General features: G+C 63.2%; 11 protein-coding genes across 11 annotated transcripts; 4 read left to right on the top strand and 7 right to left on the bottom strand.

Moving 5' to 3' along the window:
- Window positions 1-335: 335 nt before the first annotated feature.
- On the top strand, window positions 336-1,208 carry LOC62_01G000325 (uncharacterized protein; the record flags this gene model as incomplete). The annotated part of the gene is made up of 1 exon (XM_062766750.1): window positions 336-1,208. One exon carries the CDS (start codon window positions 336-338, stop codon window positions 1,206-1,208), a length of 873 nt encoding a protein of 290 aa, XP_062622734.1.
- A 263-nt stretch (window positions 1,209-1,471) lies between these two features.
- Window positions 1,472-2,773, bottom strand: trm9 (tRNA (carboxymethyluridine(34)-5-O)-methyltransferase). The gene is made up of 3 exons (XM_062766751.1): window positions 2,089-2,773; window positions 1,958-2,026; window positions 1,472-1,920 (listed from the first exon to the last, which is right to left on the bottom strand). The coding sequence occupies exons 1-3, from the start codon at window positions 2,473-2,475 to the stop codon at window positions 1,513-1,515; spliced, it is 864 nt and encodes a 287-aa protein (XP_062622735.1). The 5' UTR covers window positions 2,476-2,773; the 3' UTR covers window positions 1,472-1,512.
- A 538-nt stretch (window positions 2,774-3,311) lies between these two features.
- On the top strand, window positions 3,312-5,354 carry SPBC409.08_0 (putative MFS-type transporter8). Its single transcript, XM_062766752.1, has 2 exons — window positions 3,312-3,853; window positions 3,904-5,354. The coding sequence occupies exons 1-2, from the start codon at window positions 3,406-3,408 to the stop codon at window positions 5,220-5,222; spliced, it is 1,767 nt and encodes a 588-aa protein (XP_062622736.1). The 5' UTR covers window positions 3,312-3,405; the 3' UTR covers window positions 5,223-5,354.
- A 1,113-nt stretch (window positions 5,355-6,467) lies between these two features.
- hxpA_0 (Hexitol phosphatase A) lies at window positions 6,468-7,404 on the top strand (the record flags this gene model as incomplete). The annotated part of the gene is made up of 5 exons (XM_062766753.1): window positions 6,468-6,534; window positions 6,576-6,653; window positions 6,696-6,775; window positions 6,834-6,944; window positions 7,018-7,404. The coding sequence occupies 5 exons, from the start codon at window positions 6,468-6,470 to the stop codon at window positions 7,402-7,404; spliced, it is 723 nt and encodes a 240-aa protein (XP_062622737.1).
- Window positions 7,405-7,533: 129 nt separating this feature from the next.
- Window positions 7,534-8,557, bottom strand: SPCC63.13 (putative J domain-containing protein3; the record flags this gene model as incomplete). The annotated part of the gene is made up of 6 exons (XM_062766754.1): window positions 7,534-7,578; window positions 7,632-7,836; window positions 7,876-8,231; window positions 8,285-8,390; window positions 8,428-8,450; window positions 8,540-8,557. The coding sequence occupies 6 exons, from the start codon at window positions 8,555-8,557 to the stop codon at window positions 7,534-7,536; spliced, it is 753 nt and encodes a 250-aa protein (XP_062622738.1).
- A 246-nt stretch (window positions 8,558-8,803) lies between these two features.
- On the bottom strand, window positions 8,804-11,273 carry Nae1 (NEDD8-activating enzyme E1 regulatory subunit). The gene is made up of 12 exons (XM_062766755.1): window positions 10,946-11,273; window positions 10,854-10,898; window positions 10,701-10,804; window positions 10,547-10,661; window positions 10,453-10,501; window positions 10,294-10,408; window positions 10,150-10,245; window positions 9,936-10,105; window positions 9,750-9,887; window positions 9,652-9,711; window positions 9,278-9,614; window positions 8,804-9,232 (listed from the first exon to the last, which is right to left on the bottom strand). The coding sequence occupies exons 1-12, from the start codon at window positions 11,089-11,091 to the stop codon at window positions 8,841-8,843; spliced, it is 1,767 nt and encodes a 588-aa protein (XP_062622739.1). The 5' UTR covers window positions 11,092-11,273; the 3' UTR covers window positions 8,804-8,840.
- A 147-nt stretch (window positions 11,274-11,420) lies between these two features.
- Window positions 11,421-13,027, bottom strand: AIM32 (Altered inheritance of mitochondria protein 32). The gene is made up of 3 exons (XM_062766756.1): window positions 12,108-13,027; window positions 11,758-12,047; window positions 11,421-11,713 (listed from the first exon to the last, which is right to left on the bottom strand). Exons 1-3 carry the CDS (start codon window positions 12,940-12,942, stop codon window positions 11,537-11,539), a joined length of 1,302 nt encoding a protein of 433 aa, XP_062622740.1. The 5' UTR covers window positions 12,943-13,027; the 3' UTR covers window positions 11,421-11,536.
- Window positions 13,028-13,390: 363 nt separating this feature from the next.
- On the top strand, window positions 13,391-16,961 carry LOC62_01G000332 (uncharacterized protein; the record flags this gene model as incomplete). Its single annotated transcript, XM_062766757.1, has 10 exons — window positions 13,391-14,431; window positions 14,468-14,599; window positions 14,637-14,796; window positions 14,833-15,137; window positions 15,184-15,489; window positions 15,525-15,862; window positions 15,899-16,118; window positions 16,152-16,330; window positions 16,369-16,733; window positions 16,775-16,961. 10 exons carry the CDS (start codon window positions 13,391-13,393, stop codon window positions 16,948-16,950), a joined length of 3,222 nt encoding a protein of 1,073 aa, XP_062622741.1. The 3' UTR covers window positions 16,951-16,961.
- A 52-nt stretch (window positions 16,962-17,013) lies between these two features.
- Window positions 17,014-18,432, bottom strand: VPS21 (Vacuolar protein sorting-associated protein 21). The gene is made up of 5 exons (XM_062766758.1): window positions 18,161-18,432; window positions 17,955-18,056; window positions 17,813-17,869; window positions 17,352-17,747; window positions 17,014-17,289 (listed from the first exon to the last, which is right to left on the bottom strand). The coding sequence occupies exons 1-5, from the start codon at window positions 18,213-18,215 to the stop codon at window positions 17,141-17,143; spliced, it is 759 nt and encodes a 252-aa protein (XP_062622742.1). The 5' UTR covers window positions 18,216-18,432; the 3' UTR covers window positions 17,014-17,140.
- Window positions 18,433-18,925: 493 nt separating this feature from the next.
- LOC62_01G000334 (uncharacterized protein) lies at window positions 18,926-20,819 on the bottom strand. Its single transcript, XM_062766759.1, has 5 exons — window positions 20,737-20,819; window positions 20,488-20,551; window positions 20,217-20,429; window positions 19,680-19,910; window positions 18,926-19,583 (listed from the first exon to the last, which is right to left on the bottom strand). The coding sequence occupies exons 2-5, from the start codon at window positions 20,525-20,527 to the stop codon at window positions 19,075-19,077; spliced, it is 993 nt and encodes a 330-aa protein (XP_062622743.1). The 5' UTR covers window positions 20,528-20,551; window positions 20,737-20,819; the 3' UTR covers window positions 18,926-19,074.
- Window positions 20,820-21,321: 502 nt separating this feature from the next.
- Window positions 21,322-25,247, bottom strand: argA (Carbamoyl-phosphate synthase arginine-specific large chain). The gene is made up of 3 exons (XM_062766760.1): window positions 24,758-25,247; window positions 24,130-24,713; window positions 21,322-24,063 (listed from the first exon to the last, which is right to left on the bottom strand). The coding sequence occupies exons 1-3, from the start codon at window positions 25,059-25,061 to the stop codon at window positions 21,466-21,468; spliced, it is 3,486 nt and encodes a 1,161-aa protein (XP_062622744.1). The 5' UTR covers window positions 25,062-25,247; the 3' UTR covers window positions 21,322-21,465.
- Between the last annotated feature and the right edge of the window lie 307 nt (window positions 25,248-25,554).

Raw genomic sequence — 25,554 nt, forward strand, 5'->3', positions numbered from 1 at the left:
GGACATCGTCGCAGTCGCTGCGGCACGACCGGCTGCTGGACCATGACCCACCGCGGCTGAAGCGGGGTTCATTGAACCCCGTAAAGCGGGAGGGAACGCCCGTACGGCTACCCCGAGCCGAGGACCGGAAGCCGGCTGAGCGTGAGTCGGCTTGTCGCCTGCCTCGTTGTTACGACCAACTGACAGCGCCGATAGCAATACCCCAACGATCAGAGCTACAGCAGGCGGCTCCGGCAACAGACCCCAAGGCGTCAGTCTTCGACCGCTCGCGGCCCCCGCCCATAGTCGACGTCCCGCCCGGCGTGGCCCAGCTCCTCGAGGCCAGGCTGTACCGCATGGCCGTGTTCCAGGTCCTCGGCTCGCCCGAGCTAGTGTCCGATACCGAGCTAGTGGACCACGTCGCGCGCAAGCTGGAGAAGAACGGCGCAGGGAAGCTCGCGCGTCGCCTGCGGCGGAGTGTCGAGCTCGCGGCCGAGGCGCCGCCAGGCCAAGGCGACAAGGTCCGCCTGTGGTCCGACCCGCGACCAACCGACGCCGCCCGCCGGCCGCCAGACTTCTGGCGCGTGGACCGCACCGTCCCGCGCCATGACGGCGCGTACCCCGGCAACACGCCCGCCGAGCGGCGCACGCACCACTTCAACCAGCAGCTCACGCGGCTGCTGACGCTGCGCCATACGCTGCCGTACGAGCTGCACCTTGGCCCGGACCCGCGCGCGCCGGCGCCCAAGCTGCGCCGCGTGCGCGACTTGCTCCACTACATCGACCGCCTGCGCGCGAACCACAGCTTCGTGCCGGACCGCGTGACTGCCAACATTGTCGTCAAGGCGTGGCTGGTCAACCTGGCGCGTGGGACGCACGGCCACGGCGAGGCTGCGCGCGCCAAGCTCGGCCGCGACGGGCTGGAGAAGGCCGAGCTGCGCGGCGTGTTCGAGTTCGTCTCGGCTTCCATGAATGCGGAGGTGGAGAAGTCGGGTGGCAAGTCCCAGCCCGCGGTCTTGGGCGGCGACGACGGCGCGCTTCCCTTCGACTCGAGCCTCGACTTTGACCGCCACGTGCGGCCGTTCGCAAAGATCATGCTCCGCGCCATGCGCCGCATCGGGGACCGTGAGGGCCGCGAGGTGGTGGCCAAGTGGGTGGAAGGGATGGAGATCCAGTTGAAGGGAAAGCAGGAGGAGGAGGTGGCGGAGGTGCCGCGCAAGGGAGACTAGACAACAAAGCAAACTCAGGATCGTTTCATTCATCGGGTCAGTAGCTGTAGGCATCGATACTTGCATTGCATCTGCATGGGGTTGGGTTATGAGGAGGAGCGGAATGGGGCGCTTGTTGAGGTAGGTGGGCCTCCGGGTTTGTTGCCTCTGATGAAGGTGGGGGCTGCCCAGTGTTCACAGAACCGGCTCACCTTGACCACGTCTTTGCTTTGACGGTGTCCCAATTCACAGGTAGAACGATGCGATGCAATGCGAGGATACAAGTACACTACGACACGGCTGCCCTTTGAACACTCCAACCCGCCTAGCCCCGGAACACCTCGGCCTCGAGCCACCAGTTATCAGCCTCCCACCCCTCAGCAACGACACGGAGATGCTTGACGCCGCTCTCCCCTCCCTCACCCTCACGCAGCAGCACAAAGCCAGCGTCGCGCGCCGCGCCTTCGACCAACCGCCGCAGCTCGCCCTCCACAAACAGGTGGTAGTAGCGGTGGAACACCTGCTGGTTGTCGGGCACGTGCTCGCCCTTGGCGCGCAGCGGCGCCAGTACCCACGGCACGAGGAAGTCCTGCGTCTTGTCCTTGTCGTCGGAGCCGGCGAGCGAGCCCATCTTGCGCCTGGAGTTTGGGCCCTGCTCGTAAGCCCATACGTAGATGAAGAAGCGGGCGGGGGGTTCCGGGGCGGGAGAGACGCGGAGGGGTGAGAGAAGGGCCTGTGTGGGTCAGCAAGGGTGGAGTCTGCCTACCCACCTTGACGCTCTCTGCTCTCCGCTCCGGCGTGGAGAGGTGGTGGATTGCCGCAATGGAGATGGCAAAGTCCTAGAGTAGTCAGTAACAGTGCGGAGGAAGGTAGCGTCGCGGAGGAAGGTTGCGTCACTCACAAACACGCCAGCGCGCCACGGCGCGTCGCTAATATCCCCCCGCACGCACTCGGCCCCGTCCTCGAGCTGTCCCTTGGCGATATCCAGCAACCCGCGCGAGCGGTCGACGGCGATCGCCCAGTGGCCGGCAGCCGCAGCAGCAGGGAGGTACTTGCCGTTTCCTGCGCCTGCGTCCAGCCCGACGCTGTGTGGCGGGAGGCGGGAGAGGAAGGCCTCGATCAGTGGCCACGGCTTGAAGCGCGTCCTGGCGAAATGCGGCGCGATGGCCTCGTACACCTCGTGCACCTGCGTCTCCTCGTCCGCGGCGGGGTCGCCAGAGGACGTCGCTGGGCGGGGGAGGGGTTTGGGTGCCGCCGCAGGCGGTGGGGCTGGCGTGGTTTCCGACATGGTCGTGACGTCGCGTTGCGAGCCTTCGAGTCGACAACGAGTCGGGTGGCCAACGCAGCAACAACGGGCAATGCCGGCCGTCGCGCTCACTTGGCAAGCCACTGCGCTGCTGCGAGGTGGTGGCGAATGCTCTGTCTCGCTCGTTTGCTCGACCCGGCGGCAAGTGCGGGTGTTAGCGGCGGCGGCGGCGGCGGTGAGTCTCTCGCTCCGTTTCCCGCGTCGTGATCGATGTGTGTCCCTTGAAGCCTAGAATCGTCGTTTAGTCGTCTCGCGCGTATGGTCTGTCGCGAGTCGGCCGAGGGGGGTGGAGGGTGTGATGGGCTCATGACCTTCTGCAATCAATATTTGGCCGATTGAACGACTGCGCGGGAGCAAAATCGGCAGGAATGGATGGCGGATCTATTTGCTCGAGGCCAAGTCCGCACTAATGCCGCCGCGTTTTCTTATCAGCTGTATTAGAGTCGAGGCAACATAACGATGGTGGTGGCGCGTACGACGGCGCCAGCGACGACGAGTGATGCATGCATGCATGCGTAAGATGTTCCAGCAGCGACGTGTCCGTACACGCAGTCGAGAACATGTCCAAACGCCAACCTCCACTCGACGACGCGACGTGCTGGAACCCGAGAACACCATCACCACAACACCACCCGGAGCTTTCGGAACCAGATTCCGCCGCGCCACGGGCGGTCGGACTCGATCGGCGACGAGACACCACCTGCATCACCACCGCACGCCGTCTGTGCTCTCGGCCGCGTCGTCATGGCTCTCGCGGCCGAGGATTGTGCAAGATAACGATGGCGAAAATGTGACGAGGTGTATAAAGATGTCGAGGGGGTGCACGGACAGGCAGCAACACGTTCAAGCAACACACCACTGCCTGTCTGCCTGCCTCCAGCACCCCCCACCCACCACAGCCCAACCGCCACAATGGCCGAAAAGCAACATCAACATCCCCCGTCCGAGGCCTCGTCGACCACCGTCGCCGACGCGCCCCTCGAGAAGGTGCACACGCACTTCGCCTCCAGCAAGGCCGACGCCCCAGCGCCCGCCCACGCGCCACTCACGCGCACGACGACCGGCCGCTCCATCCGCTCCGTGTCGGCGCGCAACGCGCCCGACCTGTCGTTTCCCTACCTCACCTCGGACCCGTCCGAGGGCGTGACGGGCGAGTACCATGCCGAGACGGAGCGCGGCTACATCACCGCCGACGACCCCGAGTTCGGCCTGCGGCCCATCCTGTCTGCGTCGACGCGCCACTCGGTCGCCACGGAGGGCTTCGCCCGCGTCAAGTCCCGCCTCGACGACAAGAAGCTCGTGACCTGGACTCCCGGGGACAAGGAGAACCCCTGGGAGTGGAGCCACGCGCGCCGGTGGTGTAAGTGGCACATGGCAACGTACCTTTGAATCCAGCTGACAGCGCCACAGTCTACACCGCCATCGTCGCCGCCGCCGTCATGGAGGTCGCACTTTCTTCTGCCATCGTCACCGGCGACTTTGGCGGCCAGGAGCGCCACTTCCACGTGTCCGCCGAGGTCATGGCGCTGACTGTCACGCTGCCAGTGTGCGGCTTCGGTATCGGCCCGCTGCTGTGGTCGCCGCTCTCCGAGCTGCTCGGCCGCCGCCCGCTCTGGATCGCCCCTTGGTTCGTGTACATCCTCTTCAACATCCCGTGCGCGCTTGCGCCCAACATTGGCTGCCTGCTCGTCTCGCGCTTCCTGTGTGGCTTCTTCGGCTCGGCGCCCCTCACCCTCGCGGGCGGCACGATCGCCGACCTCTGGAACCCCGAGGAGCGCGGCTTCGCCATCGCCATCTTCGCCGCTGCCCCGTACACTGGTCCCGTGCTTGGCCCCCTCATCGGCGGCTTTATCGGCAAGTACGCCGGCTGGCGCTGGCTCTACTGGGTCAACATGATCGCCGCCGGCGTCGTGTTCATCTTCATCTGCATCCTGCCCGAGACCTTCGCCCCCGCGCTCCTCAAGAAGCGCGCCGCCAAGATGCGCGCCGAGACCGGCGACGAGAGCTTCGTCACTGAGCAGGAGGTCGCCCGCCGCCCCCTCGGCGAAATCGTCACCGAGACCCTCGTCCGCCCCTTCCAGATGCTCGCGACCGAGCCTATTCTCCTCCTCATGTCGCTTTACATCTCGCTCGTCTACGGTCTGCTCTACGCCTACTTCTTCTCGTTCCCCGTGGTGTTCGTCGAGGGCTACGGCTGGGACGACGCCAAGACCGGCCTCACCTTCTGCGGTGTCTTCATCGGTGTCGGCCTTGCGCTCTGCACCACCCCCTGGCTCGAGAGGAAGTACAAGGCCGCGGGTCCCAACCCCACGCCTGAAGACCGCCTCCCCGGCATGCTTATCGGTGGCCCCTGGGTCCCTATCTCGCTGTTTATCTTCGGCTGGACCTCGCCTCCTTACGTGACGCCTCACGGCGCCAGCTGGGTCGGTCCGACCATCTCGGGAATCCCGTTCGGCTACGGAATGGTGCTTGTTTACTTCGCCGCCAATGCTTTCCTCATCGAGTGTTTCCCTGCGTACGTCGCCTCAGCCCTCGCCGCCAAGACTGTGGTCCGTTCAGCTGCCGGCGCGGTGATGCCCCTCTTCATCCCGCAGATGTTCCGTCGTCTCGGTAACGGTGGCGCCGCGTCTCTGCTCGCCGGTATCGCCATAATCATGGCCATGGTTCCATGGGCCTTTGTCCGCTGGGGCCCGGCCATCCGCGCCCGCTCGAAGCGCGCTGCGGCGTAAAGAGCAGAGCACGACGGGGTGAGCGATCACCGGGTAACTCGCAACACCGCGCCCCGCGCGATGTATAATACCGCACACGACATACCTAATACTAGATTACATAGAGCACGGACAATGCACATATAGCATTTGCGATGGCGGCTGCTGGGGGCGCGAGAAGAGGCCGAGGAGGAGGGAAGGGTGGAGGTGCCACACTCAACTGCCACTCGGCAGCGCACGGACATTGCCACACTTGATCAGGTCCACAGTACGACTCGGACTCGTACCCAGCCCATGCGCCATCGCTGGCTGTCTACGGGGAGAGAATATAACACTCACGGCTCTGAATTCCTAGCTGCCGGAGCGAAGAGGTGCGCCGACGGCAGCGGACCATACCCCTCCGCCAGCCCACCCAGCACCACCCACCTCAATGGCGGGGCGGTCAAATCCTGTGGTCTCAAACAACAGGTGCGCGGTTCGAACCGCGGAGAATCCGGTCCTGAGGGGTCAGGCGACGGGTTCGGGGAGTAGGGTCGGTCTCCTTTTGTGTGTGCGGTGCGGTATGGGTGTGGGTGTGTGTGTGCCGGCAGCCGTGGCGTGGTGGTCGTGGTAGTGGCGGTGATCGGCAGCCACACAGGGCTACATATCGTGGTGCAGCGCCCCATATCATGCGCTGTCTGTCTGTCCTCGGCGCCTGTCTCGATTCGAATCCCTCACTCCTCTATGCCCCTCGTGTCTCCGGCATGCATGTGGCCTGCACCACCGCCAACCCCCGGTCCCACTCCCATGCCCCACCGCCTCGTGCCGACAGCGCAGGCGCCCGCGCCACCGGCAACAAACGACAGCACGGACCACATGCATGTCGTGCTAGTCGCGCCGCAGCGCACAGACGCGCAGATGCAAGAATATAAAGCATCCAGGTCGTCGTGTTGTTGTTGTCCACCACCACATCTCACCACCAGCTATTGCCCCGGCATCGGCCCGACCCCACCCACCTCCACCATGCTCCAACTCACCAGATTAGCCCGCCGCCAAATTATCCGTTCAGCCGATGTCCGCCTCGGCAGTGCTGGAGTAACGACCGCGTCGGTCACCACGTTCCAAAAAGTCGCCTCCTTTCGACACCATCGAACACACTCCCACCACCACCACCACTCTTCGTCTCCGCGCCCTCGCCGCCTAGCGCTCCGCCTCGCGCTCGCCAGCTCGCTAATCTACCCGCTCTACTTCTACACCTACGCGCCGGCGCCTTCTCCTGCTACCACCATGACGCAGACCGCATCTGTTGTCGTCACTGACGGCCTCCTGTTCGACATGGACGGCACGTTGCTGGGTGCGTTGACGGCGAGATGCGGTGTGCTGACCCCCGCGCAGACTCCACACCCGGCGTCCTCGCCACTTGGGACGAGTACGCCAAGCAGTACAAGCTCGACCTGGACCACGTCCTCAAGAGTGAGTAACGAAGGGCAAGGTAGTCACCCGCTGACGCGCTAGCCGCCCACGGCGTGCGCACTATCGACAACATGCGCAACTTTTGCGGTATCACCGACCACGAGGAGCTGCAGGTCGGTGTTGTGCGGGCAGCGGGCGGGCGCTGGCCCGGCCTTTGTGAACTGCGACTGACTCCCCCAGCGTGAGGTTGAGCGCTTCGAGGCGACGATCGTCGCGCAGGCGCAGCGCCTCCAGGCCGAGGGCAAGACGGGCCTCAAGATCCTTCCTGGCGTGCACGACCTGTTGACCGTGGTGAGTGGGGTTGTACCCGAGCGTGTAGGCCACGCCCCGCCGCAGCGCTGACGCGCTGCTCTCCTACTCGCAGCTCAACACCGCGCCCAAGCACGTCTGGGCCATCGTCACCTCCGCCACGACAAAGTACGCCTCTGCCGCCCTCCCCACCGCCCAGATCCCCGAGCACCCCCAGCTCGTCACGGCCGACCACGTCACGCTCGGCAAGCCCAACCCCGAGCCGTACCTCACCGGCGCGCACAAGCTCGGCCTCGACCCCAAGGACTGCATTGTCGTCGAGGACGCGCCGAGCGGGATCAAGGCTGGTGTTGCTGCGGGTTGCAAGGTGCTCGCAGTGTGCACTTCGCACCCGCGCGAGGAGCTCGAGGGCCTCGGCGCCGAGTGGATCGTCGACGACCTCTCCAAGGTCGAGGCGGTCATCACCCCCGAGTCCAAGGTGTCCCTTCGGATCACCGTCTAGGGTGTCGCCATGATCACCGTCTAGAGGATAGAGAGAGTATCTGATGCATCGTGGTATCCGTGTACGAGAGTCGAGCCGAAAGAAAAGAAAAGAGAGACCGCTAAAGAAGCCGTGCCGCGCCGCGCCGCGCTACTGCATACTGCCGAGGACCTTGAACGCGAGGGCTTTGAGGATCTGGGGGCGTGAGTTCTGCATCTCGTCCTAGAGTCATCCGCCGCGGCACCCACCTGCGCCTTCTGGCTCGAAGGCAAGCGCGCAAACACTTCGGCCACGCTCTTGCCCTTGGCGTCGCGGATCGCGCCGATCCGGTTCCCCGCGAACCCACCCGCGACCGCACCGGGGATGTTGGCGACGATGTAGCCCAGCGCGGCGCCAGCCGCGCCACCGACCCACGACCACGTCTTGTGGACGTGCGCGACCTCGGGCTCGAGACTAAGGCCGTCAGCCACGTCCCTCCTCCCTTCCACTTACAGCTCCTCGAACACGTCGCCAAAGACGCGGTTCGCGTCCGGCCTCCGCGTGCGTCCCGAGGCACCGGGCGCCTGCGGCCCGTCGCTCGCAGGCGTCGGCTTCTCGCCACCGGCCGGCGTGCTCGCGCCGCTGTCCACCCCCGAGTCGGGCGCACCGCTCCCACTGGCCGAAGCGTTGGTCGCCTCGGTGAAGAAGCGCGCAAACTCGGCAAAGAAGTTGGAGCTCGCCTGGTCCTGCTCGTCCTCGTCGGCGGTGGGCGACGTGAACGCGCTCGCGGGACGCGAGCGGAAGAGCCGGTCGTACTCTGCCCTGCGGTGCGGGTCCGAGAGGACGTAGTATGCGTCTGCGACGGCTTGCTGGGGTCTCGTTAGGGCGGTGCCATAGGGGAAGGGGGAGGGCGGGGACGTACGAAGCGCTCGGTGGCGCGTCGGCGCTCCTCGGCTGGCGCCTTGGGGCTCAGGCGATCCGGGTGCGTCTTGAGGCTTTCGCGCCGGTACGCCGCGCGGATGTCTTCACTGGGGAGTTAGGCGGTCCGAGGAAGAGACAACTCACGCCGTGGCCGTCGACTGGATGTTCTGCGGGTCAGATGGAGCGGCGTTGTTTGTGACTCACGAGGATGGTGTAGTACTGGTGGCGTCAGTTGTGGTCGTTCGCTGTAACGTACCTGCGGCAGCGTGCTCATTTTGGACCGATTCCCTGTTCCGTTTGTAGTCGAGCGACAAGTGGCGAGAGTGCGATGGAGACAAGAGTGATTGCTGTTCCACGTCGATTCAAAAAGACGAGTTGGGTGGCGTGACAAGGCAGGACTCTTTACCCGGCATCGCAATCGGAGCGCGGCACGCACAACAAGCGATCATCGTCCATTTTGAGACACCTGACGTCATCCACTTATCGCCCTCCTCTGCTCATCACTCGGCGGTCCACGCTGCTCCTCGCTCATCGTGGCGTTTGCATTACAATCATATCTACAGCTTGAACTTCTCCAGCCCCGACTTGACAAGGTCGACGACCGCAGTGTTGTCAAGGGGCGTGTACTGGTTGGTCACCAGCTTGATGACCTCCTGGCCCACAATACCGCCAAAGAACGCGGCAGTCGTAGGTGGCGTCGCAAACCCGCCGCGCACGACCTCGCGGATCGAGTCGGCCAGCTCGTCAGGCACCTCGCCCGTCTCGGCATGCACGGTGGACAGAGCCTTGATCGCAAGGCGCTCCACCTCAGCAACGTCCACCTCGATCGAGTTGCCCTCACTAGAGCCAGGCCAGTGGCCAAACGACTCGTAGTACTTTTCAGAGGCGAGGATGGCCAGGGCAATGCAGATGCCGACTGAGGGCTGAGCCTCGAACGCAAAGTCCTCGGCTGGGTGTGTGAGCTGATGACCCGGTCCTGCCCAGCACAACTCACTGATCCGCTCCTTCATGGCACCCGAGTACTCTTTGGTGGCGCGCAGGGGCGAGCCGTGGACAATACCAACACCACCGACATTCTTCACAAAGGACCCGACCTCCTCCTCGGGGATGGCGTCGCCGGGAAGTCCAATGCTCTGGAGGACACCGGCAAGGAGCTCGGTGAACTTAGCCAGGTCGTGAAGGTGCTGCTGCTTGTAGAGGTTCTGCAGGGCGACGTATGAAGTCGTCGACGAGTGCATGTCTGGAAGGGATGGTGAGACTGGCGGAAGATGTGCCGGCGTAGTGTTCACAAACACCTGCAGAGTGTGAAGCAGGAGATGGAGGTTTTTGGACTGGCGGGTTAGGTACTCCCAGGCTCTTCGCACCCACAGTCTGAGAGATCTTGATAACCGCTGGGTCCTTGAGGAGCTCGTTGGTCTCGTAAGGGAGCTGTAGGGTCAGCTCTGCACTCGCTTCGAATAACGCACCTCTGACGAGCCCCACACACGGTACGCCTGCTGCAAAGCCTCGTCAAAGTTCTCCTCGTCGCCTTTCCGCCTCCAGCTCGTCAGGAGCTTCTTGAACTCGGCCTTCTCTTCAGAGTTTGAAGGGAGCTTGCCACCGTGCTGGGCGGGGTTAGCTATGGCCTGTGCTATCACTCCGAAGCTACTCACTACCTCCTTCCAGATGCTGCCAGCGCGAACCAGGAGCACAACCCAGGGGATATGGGAGTGGTCCATCGAGTCGAGCGACTCGATGTCCAGGGAGCGCGCATACGACTCCAATGACGGGAAGGGCGAATCGATGCGGAGGGTCTGGGTGTTGTCGGGATGTGTGTCGACAACTGCGGAGTTGGTAGGTGCCTCACTCGATCTGCTTGATACCTACTCAAATGCTCGCGTAACTGGATCTGCAAGCGTCCAGTCAGACCAGATGAACGGATGGAAAGCAGCGGGATGTCGGAGTGGCCTGGAATGGTCGAGTCTGGATCGTGTCAGTGATGTTTGGTTTCATTACAACAACACCACTCACTCTTCCACAACAGATCGGAGAGCTCGAGCTCAAGCTGGGGTGCAATGTTCGATGCGATGATGAGGTTGAACGAGAGGAAATAGTTGGGGTCGGCCGCAAGAAGCTCGGTCGCGTCCTGATCTCGTCAGTAGAGCACTTGCGGCCTGAAAGTGAACTCACCGCGAGGCGCGCCTCGCCATGGACAGCAGGGTTAAGCTCGCGCAACAGGCTGGGCCGTCAGTGCTGCCTCACCTCTCGATAGGCCATCACTCACCGGACCTCTTCCTCTGCAATCGGCTTGCCGATCGAGGAAGGCTCGAGGAAGAAGTTGCTCGCGACGTCGGCGGGGGCCGTGATCGCGTCCGAAAGGATGGTGAAGTGCTGGATGCCTGAAATGTCAGCTCAGCGCTGATGAAGCGGCAGCTAACCTGGCAAGACGAGGTTCTTGAGCGACTGGCATCCCGCGGCGTCGTCTCCGATGAGGAGGATGCGCGCCGACTCGAGCGAGCGCTGGCCAGCAGATGCCCAGAGACTGGCGGGAGGTGTCAGCGTTGCACTCGTACTCACGCCACCTCACTCACCGCAGCTGCCTGTCGTACCGCCGGGCCTTGGCATCGGGCCGGCTCCTGTGACTTGTCAGCTCTGCACGATCTCCTCGCGGCAGCTGACTCACGAGGGCACCGGCGTCGAGCGCGACGAGCCGACAGTGATGGCCGTCGTCGCGTCCGATATGTCTAGCGAATCGGCCATCTTGGGTAGCTTGTGGGGGTGAGCGGGGGTAGGTGGCGAGGAAGGTGGGCCTCGTCCGGGCGTCGCCATGGGGTGCGAGTGGTTTGGGCGATGAGGTGGGGCTCGTGACTGGGAGTCTGAGCTAAGCTGCTGGGCGGCGATGCAAGCGAGTGAACGCCCCGTGTGTTTGCGGGGCTGGATGGAGTGGGAATCGAGTACGTGGCCGCTTGTTGCGAGGAGTCGAGGTGGTGTGTTGAGTGAGGAAAGAGAACGCAAGAGGTTGTTTGTCGCGCGTGCGGGTTGCTGACAACGGCGATGACGCGAGGAAGGCCAAGTCCACCACGACCAAGTCTCAGAAGCTCCCGTTTGGTCATGTCGGCCCCACCCCGCTGCCACAACAACCGCAGCCCCCGGCAAGCAAGCAACGACATGGCTCCCAAATGCATTCTAATATGTCTACGCGTATTCTCGCTCGCGAGACTAAACAAGGTCGTCTACTGTACATGTGTGTGCTCGACGCCGCAAGGCACGACAATCACCAGGCGAGGAAACCATTCTCCTTGGCGGTGGCGCCGGGGCGAACAACGCCAGCGGCACTGCGCAGAAGTCCGGGGACAATCTTGCCCTTGAGGATAGTGTCCTCCACGACGCGTGGGATCTCCTGAGGAGTGACACGTCCGTACGAGAGGTACGCGCCGGAAGGGAAGAGGATCTGTGGGTGTCAGTTGGGGGTTTCACCTGATCCGGCCAACTCACCAACATGACACCAGCGTATCGGTGACCACCGAGGTGGTTGATGTTGAAGATGCCGACTTCACCACCCTCTCCGCCGTGGACACCCTCAATGTTGGAGATACGACGGCCCACCTCGGCCTCACGCTCGGCCTCGGTGCCCTCAAGGTCCTCGAGCGCGCCGAGCTCCGGCACGGCCAGGGACGAGCCAGTCTCGTCGACATGGATTCCGTGCTTGGTCAAGCAGGTGACAAGTGCAGAGCGGAGAAGAGGAGCAGCGATCGAACACCGCTTGTCACGGCGTTTGTGCGAGCCTGAGTTGTCAGCCTTTGCCCAATCGTACCGGCCGGCCCCACCGGGTGGCGGAAACTCACACAACAGCACAATCGCACGGTAAGGCAGGACGTACGACCTCCGGCGGTTGCAGCCCTCGCCCTCGTTCTGCAGTCGCTGGCCCGCGCGGCCAAGCGATCCGGACAGCGCACCGTCCCACAGGCCCTGGGCACCCTCGAGCGAGTTTTCCACCTCGAGCACGGCCTTCCAGTCAGGGAAGACGAGGACGGTCTCATCCTCTGGGTCCTCGGCCTGGCTGATCAGACACGACGAGTAGAGCGACGGCAGAGGAGCAATGGGCCCCGAAAGCGCAGTCGATGGAGGAGGGAAGGCCGAGTTGAGCACATATGTGCTGGGATCGGCAGGGTTGCCGTCCTTCTTGTTCTTGCCACCGCCCTTCTGCTTGCTGAGGACCTTGTTGACCTGGTACGAAAGCGAGTCCTGGGCGTCGACGTGGTCCCGGGGCCAGTCGCTCTTGCCGGTGGAGATGACGACCACGCGGCCGACAGGTGGGCCACCAGAGCCAGCGAGGTCGCTCTCCCAGTCCGTGTCGATAGCGGCCGGGAACTCGTCAAAGTCGCCGTACTTGTCGTGGACGTACTGCTCGTACGTCTTGCCGTCCCATGCGTTTCCAATCTCAGCGACGGTGCCAGCGCCACCCGCTCCGTTGGCAGCACCGTCGGCGCACGGCGAATCACAGGCCGCGCAATCCTCAGTAGCGACGGGCACGCCGTAGTCCTCCAGCGTCTTGGCGAGCTGGGCGTACTGCTTGACCCTACCCGGGCCGTGGTGTCCAGCGAGGACGGGTGGCTCGGGCGTGCCGTTGCGGGGCGTGCCAGAGATGGACGAGACTGCCGAGGCGATCTTCTTGAACATTTTGGTGTGGGCAGCCAGTGAATGGGCAACGACAAGAATGAGAATGCTGCTGCGCGCGTGTCAAACGCTTGCTCATCGACTGGCGGCGATGGTGAAAGTCAGGGATCTCGGCGTCATCTGAGGCCCAACATTTGTCGGACCCGCAGCAAGCCGACGCCGCCGAGTGAGCCGAGACGGAATCGGCCGATTTAGTTCCGCCGCCGACGAAGAGCCCAAGTCACGTGATGGGAATACAACAACATGACCAGTTACGCGACTGATCAACGGAAAGCCGCCAGGTTGATAGCAGCGAGTATTGTGCGCTTGACATCTCCACAAGACTCACGACGCGACAACGACCATCAAAGACGCGAGCAACACGCTGCATATAGTTGGGTCTGGAAGAGGTGGTCAGCCCCTATCGCTACACTAGCATCCGCGGCACACCCCTCACCCAGCTCCGACCACCATGGCACCACCGGCACCCTCGTCCGACCCCTACGACGACGGCGACGACATCTTCGGCGACCCAGCGGCGCTGAGGGCCATCGCGGCGATTGAGGAGAGAGCTATATCTGCGTCTCAAGCTCCGCGGAAGGTTGGAAACAAGTACCACCACCAGGTTGCACCTCCAGGAGCAGGACCACGGGCAGCGGCGGCATCGACCTCGGCGCGAGGAAGGCCACCGGCACCGCTGAGGACCAACCCCGAGACGCGTGTTTGCGGGTTTGGCTGGGAAACGGGAGGCAAGCATGCGACCAAGTATGAAGCCGCCCAGGCCGCGCGTCCAGCTGCGATCGACGAAGAGTCGCCGCCGACTGAGTTTGTGGTTGGGGACGATGGGCGGTATGGTTTTGGCCCAGGATCTGGGGACGACGAGCCGATTATCGATCGGCGCGCGCGGCCTGAAATCCGGCAAATGTTTGACTCTGCTCAGCAGCAGCCACAGCAGCAGCCACAGCAGCAGCAGCAGCAGCAGCAGCAGCAGCAGCAGCAGCCGCAGCAGCGCACAAACCGAGCAACGTCTGCCGGGCCAACAGTGACTGCCCAGCCGCGCGGCCAGTTCGCGGCGCGCCCTCTGTCGCGTACGACCTCGACCACCTCGACGACCTCCACTGGCGCGCCTAACGCGCCACAACTGGGGCCCGTGCGGACATTAGCGCGGTCCGTGTCAGCAGGGTCGCATATCTTTGCGCGTAATGCTTCGGCGGGGCCGTCAAGACCAGGCGGCTGGCTACCTCCCATCTCGGGCTCGCAGGGCAGTCAGCCGTCATCACAAGGCGCTGCGGCCAGGCGTGCGGTACTGGAGTTGGAAGAGGAACGGCGGATCCGAAAGCAGATGGAGGACCAAAATCGCGAGCTGAGGGCCAAGCTGGAATCCAAGGCTGGCGGTCCGTGGCGCGACGAGGTGCAGAGCGGCGGCGACTCGGAAGACGACGTCGCGGCACTCAGGCAGCAGCTTTGGGCGGCGCAAGGTCAGGCTGAAAATGCTGTCCGGGCAAAGCAAACAGTGCGTGGAGGAGGTGTCCACCGCTAACGTGTTCAGTTAGAGACTGAGTTGAAAGCCGAGATCGACAGGCTGCGAGCGAACGCGAGAGACATGGAAGGCCAGATCAGGCAGCGCGAGCACGACGCCAAGCAGAAAGTCGAGAGCATGAAGACGCAGGTGGTGTTTAGTGTGCGTGGTGCCGACGTCTGCGTCGCTGACGGTTCAGGCCCACTCGGCACATGCCTCGGCGTCCAAGGTAAAGCAGCAGTCGCAATGGGCAGCCTCACAGCGAGCGGGTGTTCCAACGCCTATGCGAACCGGGTCTCCATTACGCGACAAGTCGATGGTGACACCAGCGCCTCTTGGCAAGTCGGCCAAGGGCAAGGGTGGGTACTGGAGGCGGTCTCAGGCTCACAACGCAGCGCGGATACCGCCACCACGATTCGACGGTCTGAACAACGCCTTCAACCAGGGGCCGGGATCGCGAACAAAACGACAGCGAACGGAGATGCCGAGCCCAAGCCACTCGCCCAGCAGGACCCCACAGATGACTACGCCGACGAAGAGACAGAGGTCCATGTCGCCGGCTGTTCTCTCCCCGATCCAGAGCCAAGGAAGCCAGGGTATGCGTCCGCCTACCCCCGGTGGCGACGGCGGCATGGACTGGGAGCCAGATGTGGCGAGCGGACTGCCAGATGTTTCGTCGCTTCGAGATCCAAAAGCCGAGGTAGGTGGCTGAGCTGGCCAAGTAGAGGAGAAGCTCACACCCACAGCTGGTACACCACATCCTCAACCATGTCGCCCTGTCACCGCTGCAAGTGTTCCTCGACTACACCAACCAGCCGACGATCCTCCGCATCGTCAGCCAGCCGACATTAACGACTGTGGCGTTTATCACTGACAGCCACCCGCCTTGGAAAGACCTCTGTGCCGACCTCCTCCGCTTGTGCAGCGACACGGAGCTGTCGTTTGAGGATCTCAGCCCCGAGGTGGTACGTGTTCTCGGAGGCATGGTTGCCTTAACAAACGACTTGGCATTCTCTGGCGACGCGATTAGTGCCCCTGTCGCACGCTCTATGGTGAGTACGCTGAGCTGCCACTCTAACCACCACAGCTGTGCTGCTTAATCAATGTGTGCCGACTATTGTCGTCGACCTTGTTTCTCTTTCCTACCCTGCTCCACAGCAATGGCGATGCGGCGGCAGGCATCGTGACGAACATCAACTGGATGAGCGAGTTCATCGGGCACTCGTATGCAGATTCCGCAGCCCTCGAAAGGCCGTGGGTCGCATTGGAGAAGGAGCTGGACGAGGCGGACGTTGCCGCTGTGCCGGAGTACTGGCACACACTCAAGCCTGAGCAGAGACCGTCGAGGCTTTGCAGGGCCGAGTTTGCGGATGCGCTCGCCGAGCTGGCCGAGGCCATCTGCCTGTCAGAGGGCAAGAGTGTCTGGTGAGTTGTGGCCAACGGTCCAAGCTAACAACCCAGGGCGTCGGATGAGCTTGCGCGCACCATAATTATGTTTGCGCAGTCAGACGACGCGGCGACGGTCGTGCGAGGCCTCGACCTGTTCGTTGTCGCCGCGTGCAGACAGGACCACTTCCGGCCGCTGCTCTTCCCGGTAAAGCTTCCAGGCGGCGACCAACACGTAATCGACCGGGTGGCCCGCTTCCTCGTCAGCGGGCACAAGGACCTCACAGCAGATCAGGTGAGCTAAGTGATTTGAGTCCTTAGCTGACAGCAGTCGTACCGTGTTAAAACGGACATCCTGTCGGCTCTGTTTGTGCTTGCGTCGCATGACCCGGACGCGATTGTCCTGCTCACGGAGAAGTCTGTCCTCGTGCCTGCCCTCTTAACGCTGCTGCACCGTGAGAGCTCACGGGTGTGGGGCGTTCGCGCAGGTGTTGCACCGTCGTACAAGTAGGTACCTTCTTCGCGTGGTGTCACCTAACCCCCAGCCCGCTCAGCGTTGTGGCGCCGACAATAGCGCTGCTGCACCACATGGTCTACCCCACACCACTGGCGAAGAACAACACGGCATCCCAAGCACCAGATGCGAACGACGATCCGGACGCGCATCTGTTTGCTGGAGCCCCGCCACAGGCCGTAGACCTTGCCCGTCGGCTGCAGGAGGCCTCCTCGACCAGCGAGTTCAACGGGATCCAGCACGTCTTTGTGTCGGCGCTGGGCGCGCTGGCATACGCCGACGTCGATGTCGATGACAGCGTGTGGGGGGTTGCGGCGCGTCCGCCGGGCGAGCACCCGTCGACCAAGCGGGAGCGTGCGCGCGAAGCGTGGCTGAATGATATCCGCACTATCCAGTGTAAGTTGTAAATGTTGTGCTTGTGCCAGCTCACACCCCAGTCCTCGCTCAGGACCTGCTCGAGGCCGTCGTGGAAGGGCCAGAAGGCGATAGCGTATACGAAATCTACGAGGAGGAGGTTGGCAGCGACGACGCGCGCGCCGAGATGGAGATCGACGAGGGCTATGATGAGGAGCAGCGCGTCATGGAGGCTGAGCGCGTCGACGAAGACGAGTAGATTATTTCCACCATCAAATGTAGCTCATTAGTTGCTTCGCCCCGTCCGTGCCGTGCCGGGCCGTTTCGTGAAACATTCATCGGGGCAACTATCAAACGGACGAACACACAGTACAGATGGGAGGGCAAGTGCCCAGAAATGGGAAAATACGGCGCAGCGCCGGGAACACGGTCCACTTGTCTAGCGGCGCCTAGCAGCAGCCTCCCTTCTTGGCGGTCGCCTCGCCGCCGAGCTCGACGCGCGCCGCGTCGCCGGCGGCGGCGTTGGCTGCTGACCTGCGGCCCTGTGCGCCGCCAGCCGCGGGCTTTGGTGCAATCGAGTCGAGGGGGATTGTCTTGGCTAAAGTCGGTGTCAGCAGCCTGTCGCCTGTCGCCACACCACCACGCCACTATCGCACTCACCAATCTCGGTGAAGATGTCCTGCACATTCGTACCCGTCTTGGCCGACGCCTCGAAGAAGAGGAGGCCACACTCCTGGGCATACTTCTCCGCCTCGGCAGTAGGCACCTGCCTAGGCCCGGCCGGCGTGGCGGGCGGCGCGTCCTCCTCGGCCTCGTCGTCGCCCTCTGCGGGCTCTGCGGCGGCGGCAGCGGGCGCCGCAGCCTCCTCCTCGGCGCCCTCGACCAAGTCGAGCTTGTTGCCGACGAGCGCAATCACAATGTTGGGGTTGGCCTGGCGCTGCAGCTCCTTGACCCACGCCTTGGCCTTCTCGAGCGACGCCGCCTTTGTGATGTCGTACACGACGACCGCGGCGGCCGCGTTGCGGTAGTACATGGGTGCGAGCGAGTGGAAGCGTTCTGCGGGAGGCGTTAGCCGCGCGCGCAGGAGAGTGGTTATCAAGTCAAGGGCACCCTGCACTCACCTTGTCCGGCCGTGTCCCAGATCTCAAACTTGACCACCCGGTTCTCGAGGCGGCATTCTGCGTCGGCGTCAGCAATCAAGCAAGCAGGCAAGCACTAGGCGTCACGGCGCCCGCTGGCGCGCACGCCCGCCGGGCAACTCACTCTGCGTCAAGAACGCCGCGCCGATAGTAGGCGACGTGTTCTCGTTAAAGTCGTTCTGGACGAACCGGAGGACGAGCGACGACTTGCCGACGGCGGCCTCGCCTGGGGTAGGGAGCAGAGGTGGGTAGGGAGACGCACACAGCAGGCAAGACAAGGAAGGAACGCGCGTCAGTACACTAGCTACGGGTACGCCAGCCGTAACCCACCAAGAAGGACAAGCTTGACCTGCACGGCCTTGACGGACGGGTCCTCGGAGGCCATGGTGTGATGAGGGGCGGGGTGGGAGCGGGCGGGGCGGAGCGGAGCGGCGAACGTGGGGCGGGGGGTGGTGGGTCGCGGGAAGGGGGGAAGGCAGTCGATTCAGTCTATGCTCGCGGGGCGACGGCGGCGGCGTACAGCGAGCGCGGCGAGGTTAAGAGAAGAATAAAAGATGGCTAGGAGGACGAGGACTCGAGTGCAATGCCAACTCGACTCTGCGACGCACAGCAGACAGCAGGCAGCAGCGACGACGACAGGTGGCAAGTCGTCAGTGCAGCCAGGCAGCCAGGCGGCGGCGGCGGCAGAGGCGGGCAGGCAGGCAGAGGCAAGGGCAGCACAGGGTAGCAAGCGTTTCGTAACTGGGGGGACGGGATAATCCGCAGCACGTCTCCAGGTCCCACCCACCCAGTGCCCAGCGGCATCCAGCAGCACCCACTTGCACGCAGCACGACCCTCGGTTCGCCATGCCGCGCCGCGCGCGCTGCCTGGCTGACTGGCTGTGGGAGTACGGGAGCTTGGAGCACATGCGGACATGCCGACGACATCACGACACCCACGACGACCACGACACCACCCCGACACCCCTCATCTCACACGCGACCACATGCCACCGCTGCACCACTGCACCACCACGGCATCACACGACGAACAAACGACGCCACTGCTCCACACAATCACAACAACCTGTCCACACGACACCAGCTCCACAACCGGATGGCTCAGTTTTGCATTTTGAGAGGAAAGTTTGCACTCTGAAATCGAACAAGCAGATATGACCATCCACCGGCCTCGATTACGAGGACAACCACGCCGCTACAGAGCGTGCACACGAGCTAGAAACTCGATATGGAGGGGGAGGCGCTTAAGCGCCAAGGGCAGGGAAAGCCGAGGTGTCGTTGACCGACACGGCCTGCTGGCGGGGGGCGCGCTGGGCACCGCCACGGGGGGCGGCGCCGCTGCGGGGGCCGGAACCCCGCTGGCCGCCACGGGCACCACCGGCACCACGGCCGCGCTGGGGGCGGTCACCGCCAGTGCGGGGAGGGCGGGCGGGCGAGGCAAAGGTGCCGTCGACCTCGATGTAGACCTTCTCCTTCTTGGGGGCCTTCTCCTTGGGGGCAGAGGTCTTGGCCTTGCCCGAGAAGAAGTCCTCGTCCTCCTCGCGCTTGAAGGCGGTGCCCTCAAGGTTGTCGGCGGTGACCTGGCGGGCCTCCTTCTTGCCGAGGTCGCCCGAGAGGGCAGTCTCAGCCTTCTCGGCGAGGTACTGGTCGAGGGTCTTGGAGGTGTCCTCCTCCTCGACGACCTCCTCGACAACCTCCTCGGCGGGGGCAGCGGCGGCGGCCTCAACACCGTCGGTCTCGCCCTGCTTCTCGGCTGCGTATGGCGTCAGTAAAAAGTCTCCGAAAAAAAGTTGCACATCGACTCGGACAAAACGCCACAAAGTCTCGGCACGCCGCGATAGACACTCACCGCTCAGCTCAGCCTTGCCCTCGTCGTTGTTCCACGACTCGGCGGGGGCGGCCTTCTTGTCGCCCTGGGCACCGCCGGCACCGCCGGCAGCGCGGCCACCACGGGCACCACCCTTGGGGCCACGGGCACCAGCGGCGCCGGGGGCACGCGAACGGGGGCCGGTGTGGGTGCGGTCCTCACGGGGGCCCTTGGTGTGACGGTCACGGCCCTGGTGGTCCTTCTTGGGGGGAGCTGGGGGAGGGTGTTAGTTTATGTGGCTGGTGGTTGGTGATGGCGGCGTGGGTCGGTCAGGGAAGGGATTGGGATGGGTTCCGACAGCCGGCTGACAAAGGCGACGGAGCGGGGCGGAGATGACACTGGCTAAGGGGTGCCACCGGTGTCATCGTCGTCGTCGCCATCTCCAAGGCCTCCGCCGCCACCATTGTTGTCGTTGTCGTCGTCGTCGTCGACAACCCATCCCTCTGCGCTTCCTTTTCATAGACACCACGCCACGGCTCGGCGCTGCGCGCCTCGCCTTGCCATGCCTCCTCTACTCACCAACACGCTCGCCCTCGAAGCCCTCGCCGCCCTCGGCGGGGCGCTCCTCGCGGTAGACGTTACGAGGGCCGCCACGAGCAGGGTAGCGGGCGCCACGGCCGCCCTTGGGGGCAGCGCCGGGGACGACCTTGGGCTGGGCGGACGCGGGGGCGGGGGTAGCCTTGGCGGCGCCGGCCTTGGGGGCGGGGGAAGGAGCGCGCTCCTCACCGTCGTCTGTGTGTGTGTTAGGTTTGTGTGACACGGCGCCGTTCTTTCGGCCGGCACAACGCACCACCGAGGAGGTCGAAGGGGTTCTTGGAGACCACGGACATTGCGGTCGACTCCTTTATTTGGAGCTGTGGTATGCGAAGGTGCGTGCGTGCGATGTGACGAGACGAGGGGAAGCGAGGTGACAAGAACCACAAGAGAGGGGGAGCAAGAGTCAGCAAGACGGTCGAGAGGGAGAAAAAAAAAAAGTCGTCGCCCAGACACGGCGCCCACGCCGGGGCCTGCGGCGCGCGCGCATACCCGCCGCACCCACCTTGTTTGTTGTACGCGCTGGGGCGTGTGGTCGTGATAGAGATGGGTCGAAAGACGCTGAAGGGGCAGAAAGTAGTCGTGATGGTGGTATGGAGCGTGGGTGGCAGGCAGCAGCAGCAGCGCGGCGCGCACTGCCAGTGGGTGGGTGGGTGAGTCCCGCCTGCGCCAGGCAGCAGCAGCAGCAGCACCACAGCACCAGCGGTAGCAGGCTCGCTCACCCAGCGCCTAGCCCAGGCAGCCCAGCCTGCTCCCGCCTGCGCTACCTGCAGCTCCAGTCCAGGCTGCACCTGCCTGCCCAGCTGGGGCTCTCCTGCTACCCCGCCTGGCCGCCTGCTTGCGTCCAAACCTCACCCAGCGAGAAAACTCGAGCGGGGGCAAATCGACCCCGCCAGTTTGGATCTCATCTGTCTATATTCCCGCTCCTAATCCCGTAAGGTGCGGCGACCTTTGTGCCACTGTGGCAATTTACGCCAAGCGTACCTTAATCCATGTTCGTGGCTTCAGTCACCTCGTCGTCGTCGTTGGCCACGACGGTCCCATGCTCGGTCCCATGCTCGCTCGGCGCTGCGCATCTCGCCGCACACAGTCTCAGTAGTGCTGTTGCATAGCAATAATGGCTAGTGGAATAATGTATCTATGGCAATTGCGTGCTCCCAAACAACCGGCTACTGTGTCGCAGCAGCCTCCAATGCAATTTCTCTCCTATGCTCCTTCTCTCTTGACGATACAATTAGTAGTCGCTGGCAGGGCCGACAAAGTCGCGCCACGAGCCGACCTCGGAGGGCTTGAGGCCCTCGTTGTAAGGGATGGGGTTGTTCTTGAGGAACTTCTTCTCGAGCGTCTCGGTGAAGAGAACGGCGAGCTTGGGGTTGTTGATCAGGGGGATACCAAAGTCAACGGCCGCACGACGGGCAGCATAGTCCTCGTCGAGCGTGGTGGCAGCACGCGAGCGGGCCATGTTGATGACCGTCTGGATCTCGTGCTCCTCGAGAATCTCACGAAGCTTCTTCTTGTCCTTGACGGGGACGAGAATCTTCTTGATGCCGAGGTAGGGCTGCTCGTTGATGTGCTTCTCAACCTTGGAGTCGTAGGTGTACAGGGAGAAGCCGAGCTGCATGAGGTTCTTGGCAACCTCGGCCATCTCGGGGCGGGTAATGTCACCGCCGAGGAGGATACCCGAGCCCTGCTTGGGCAGCTTCATGCCGTTGACCGACAGGAGAGCAGCCCAGTAGGCGTCGTGAATGTCCTTGCCGAACGAGGCGACCTCACCAGTCGAGGCCATCTCGACACCGAGGAAGGGGTCGGCACCGGGAAGACGGGTCCACGAGAACTGGGGCACCTTGATGGCAACGTAGTCGCGCTGCTGGGCCATCAGGTCAATGGGCTCGGGCACGTTGGTGTCCATGATGGCGGCCGAAGCAGTGTCGATAAAGTTGTGGCCAAGGACCTTGGAGACGAAGGGGAACGAACGCGAGGCACGGAGGTTGCACTCGATAACCTTGAGCTCGGCGTCCTGGCCGTCGACAGGGGGCTTGCGGATGATCTGCATGTTGAAGGGACCCGAGATGTCAAAGGCCTTGGCGACCTTCTCGGCAATGACCTTGAGGCGGCCCATGTCCTTGCCGTGCAGCGAGAAGGGAGGGAGGACAAGGGTGGCATCACCCGAGTGGACACCGGCGTTCTCCACGTGCTCCGAGATGGCGTGGACGAGAAGCTTGCCCTTGTGGGCAACGGCGTCAACGTCAATCTCCTGGGCGTTGTCGATGAACTGCGAGACGACGACGGGGTGGTCGGGCGAAACGTTGGTGGCGGCAGTGAGGTTGTGCTCGAGGGCGGCCTCGTCCCAAACAACGTTCATGGCGGCGCCGGAAAGAACGTACGAGGGACGGATGAGAACAGGGTAGCCAACGGAAGAGGCAAACTCCTTGGCGGCAGCGAGCGACGAGGCCTCGGTCCAAGCGGGCTGGTCAACGCCGATCGAGTCGAGGATGGTCGAGAACTTGTGACGGTCCTCGGCGTTGTCAATCTGCTCGGGGTCGGTACCAAGGACGCTGACACCCGAGTTCTTGAGACGGAGGGCAATGTTCTGGGGCAGCTGGCCACCGACCGAAACAACGACACCAGTAGCGGCCTCGAGCTCGTAAATGTCCATGACACGCTCAAAGCCAAGCTCCTCAAAGTAGAGGCGGTCGGCCTCGTCGAAGTCGGTGGAAACAGTCTCGGGGTTGTAGTTGATCATGATGGTCTTCTTGCCAAGGCCACGGATAGCACGCGAGCAGGTAACGGCGCACCAGTCGAACTCGACCGACGAACCAATACGGTAGACACCCGAGCCGAGAACCATGGTTCCGTGCTCGTCAAACTCGACGTCGTGGGTCGACGCGTTGTAGGTGGTGTAGAGGTAGTTGGTGTAGGCGGGGAACTCGGCAGCGAGGGTGTCGATACGCTTGACGAAGGGAGTGACGCCAAACGACTTGCGGAGGGCGCGGACCTCGTTCTCCGTCTTGCCGGTAAGCTGGGCAATGTGGGTGTCCGAGAAACCAGTCTTCTTGGCCGTGGTAATAATCTCCTTGTCGAGCTTGTCAAAGGGCGTGTTCTGGAGCGACTTGTACACGTTGACAATGTTCTCGAGCTTGTAGAGGAACCACTTGTCAATCTTGGTCAGGTCGTGGAGGTAGTCGACCGAGTAGTCAAGGTTGAGCATGGCATGGGCGATGGCGAACAGACGACGGTCGTTGTTGTTGGTCAGAGCAGTGACCATGTCCTCGGGCTTCCAGTAGGCCTCAAAGCCGTGGAAGTTGGGGTCAACCTGGCGGATGGCCTTCTGAAGCGACTCCTCGAAGGTACGACCAATGGCCATGACCTCACCGACCGACTTCATGGCCGAGCCAACATCGCGGTCAACGTGCTGGAACTTGGCCAGGTCCCACTTGGGGATCTTGGTGACAATGTAGTCGAGCGAGGGCTCGAAGCACGCAGTGGTAGTCTTGGTGACGGCGTTGGGGAGCTCGGGAAGGGTGTGGCCGAGGGCAATCTTGGCAGCAGTGTAGGCAAGAGGGTAGCCGGTAGCCTTGGAGGCAAGGGCCGACGAACGCGACAGACGGGCGTTCATCTCAATGACACGGTAGTCGCGGCTGTTGGGGTCGAGGGCGTACTGGACGTTGCACTCGCCGACAACACCGACGTGGCGCACAATCTTGATGGCGGCCGAACGGAGCATGTGGTACTCGTCGTCGGTGAGGGTCTGCGAGGGCGCAACGACGATCGAGTCACCAGTGTGTGTGCCGAGAGGGTCAAAGTTCTCCATGTTGCAGCAGATGATGGTGTTCTAGAAAAAAAAAAAAGGACTGATCAGCACAGTGCCTGATGCACAAGCAGCAGAAAGGTGACTCACGTCGGCGGCATCACGGACGACCTCGTACTCGACCTCCTTCCAGCCCTTGAGCGACTTCTCAATCAGGACCTGGGGCGAGAGCGAGAGCGACTTGGCGGCAAGGTTACGAAGCTCCTCCTCGTCGTGGGCAAAGCCCGAGCCGAGACCACCGAGCGAGAAGGCGGAACGAAGAATAATAGGGTAGCCAATCTCCTTTGCGGCGTCGAGGGCGTCCTGGATGGAAGAAACGGCCGTCGACTGGGCGGCGGGGATGTCAATCTCGTTGAGGGCCTGGACGAAGAGGTCACGGTCCTCCGAGACCTCGAGGGTACGGATCGGCGTGCCAAGGACCTGGACACCGAGACGCTCGAGCACACCCATCTTGTCGAGCTGGATACCGACGTTGAGGGCCGACTGGCCGCCAAAGGTGAGAAGAATACCGTCGGGGCGCTCCTTCTCAAGCACGTAGGCGACGTAGTCGGCCGTCACGGGGAGGAAGTAGATCTCGCTCGCGAGGTGGTGCGACGTCTGGATCGTGGCAATGTTGGGGTTGATGAGCACCGTGTCAATGTTGCTCTCGCGGAGGGCCTTGATAGCCTGCGAGCCTGCGCGGGTTAGCGTCTGCAAAGGCCATCACCACAAAACCCACCAGAGTAGTCAAACTCGCCAGCCTGGCCGATGGACAGACCGCCCGAGCCGACGACAAGCACCTTCTTGACGTCGGGCTTCTCGAGCTGCGGGAGGACCTGGGCCGAGATACGGCGGGCGAGCTCGGACGGCGAGTTGAGCGTGGGGCCGTCGTTGACCTGGCCGTACGAGCCGACCGCGGGGGCGGCGACGGCGTAGCCGCGAGCGCGCGCAGCGCCAAGGAGGCGCGACGCGGGGGCAGCAGCGCGGAAGGCAGCGGGCTTGGAGGCGGCCGCGCGCGCGAGGGACGAAAATGAGCGCATCATTTTTGTTGCCAAGTTTTGTCTCTTAAGGAGGAGCACCGTAGATTGTTCAAGAGGGAATTGTTGAGGAGGGGGGTAGGCAAGAGGCAGCCCGTGGTTGAGCTAGCCTAGTGCTTGTGGGTTGTGGGGAGGCCGCGAGAGGTCTTGGAGAGGAGTGTGATGGAGTAGAAGGAAGGAGATGGAGAGTTTTTCGGACAAACGATAGGGAGAGTGGGTGGGCGGGCGGGGGGGAAGGTGCCCACTGGCTGGCTGGGCTCGCTGGGTGAGCGGACCGTCCGGCCGGTGGTGGCTCGCGAGACAGGAACCAGCCAGGCTGCCGACTTTTTCGACTCGCTCAAAACTACTAGCCAGTCGCGATAAGGGTTTCCACTGGCGCACAAACTTCGGGAAACTCGGCCTGGGCCACTGTGCCTATGCATACACGACGGACAATGACCGCCACATACACACATACACCACACAACTACTGCTACAGACTCATGCATGCATGCACAAG

The sequence above is a fragment of the Vanrija pseudolonga genome, chromosome 1 (assembly GCF_020906515.1).
Source record: "Vanrija pseudolonga chromosome 1, complete sequence".
Lineage (NCBI taxonomy): Eukaryota > Fungi > Basidiomycota > Tremellomycetes > Trichosporonales > Trichosporonaceae > Vanrija > Vanrija pseudolonga.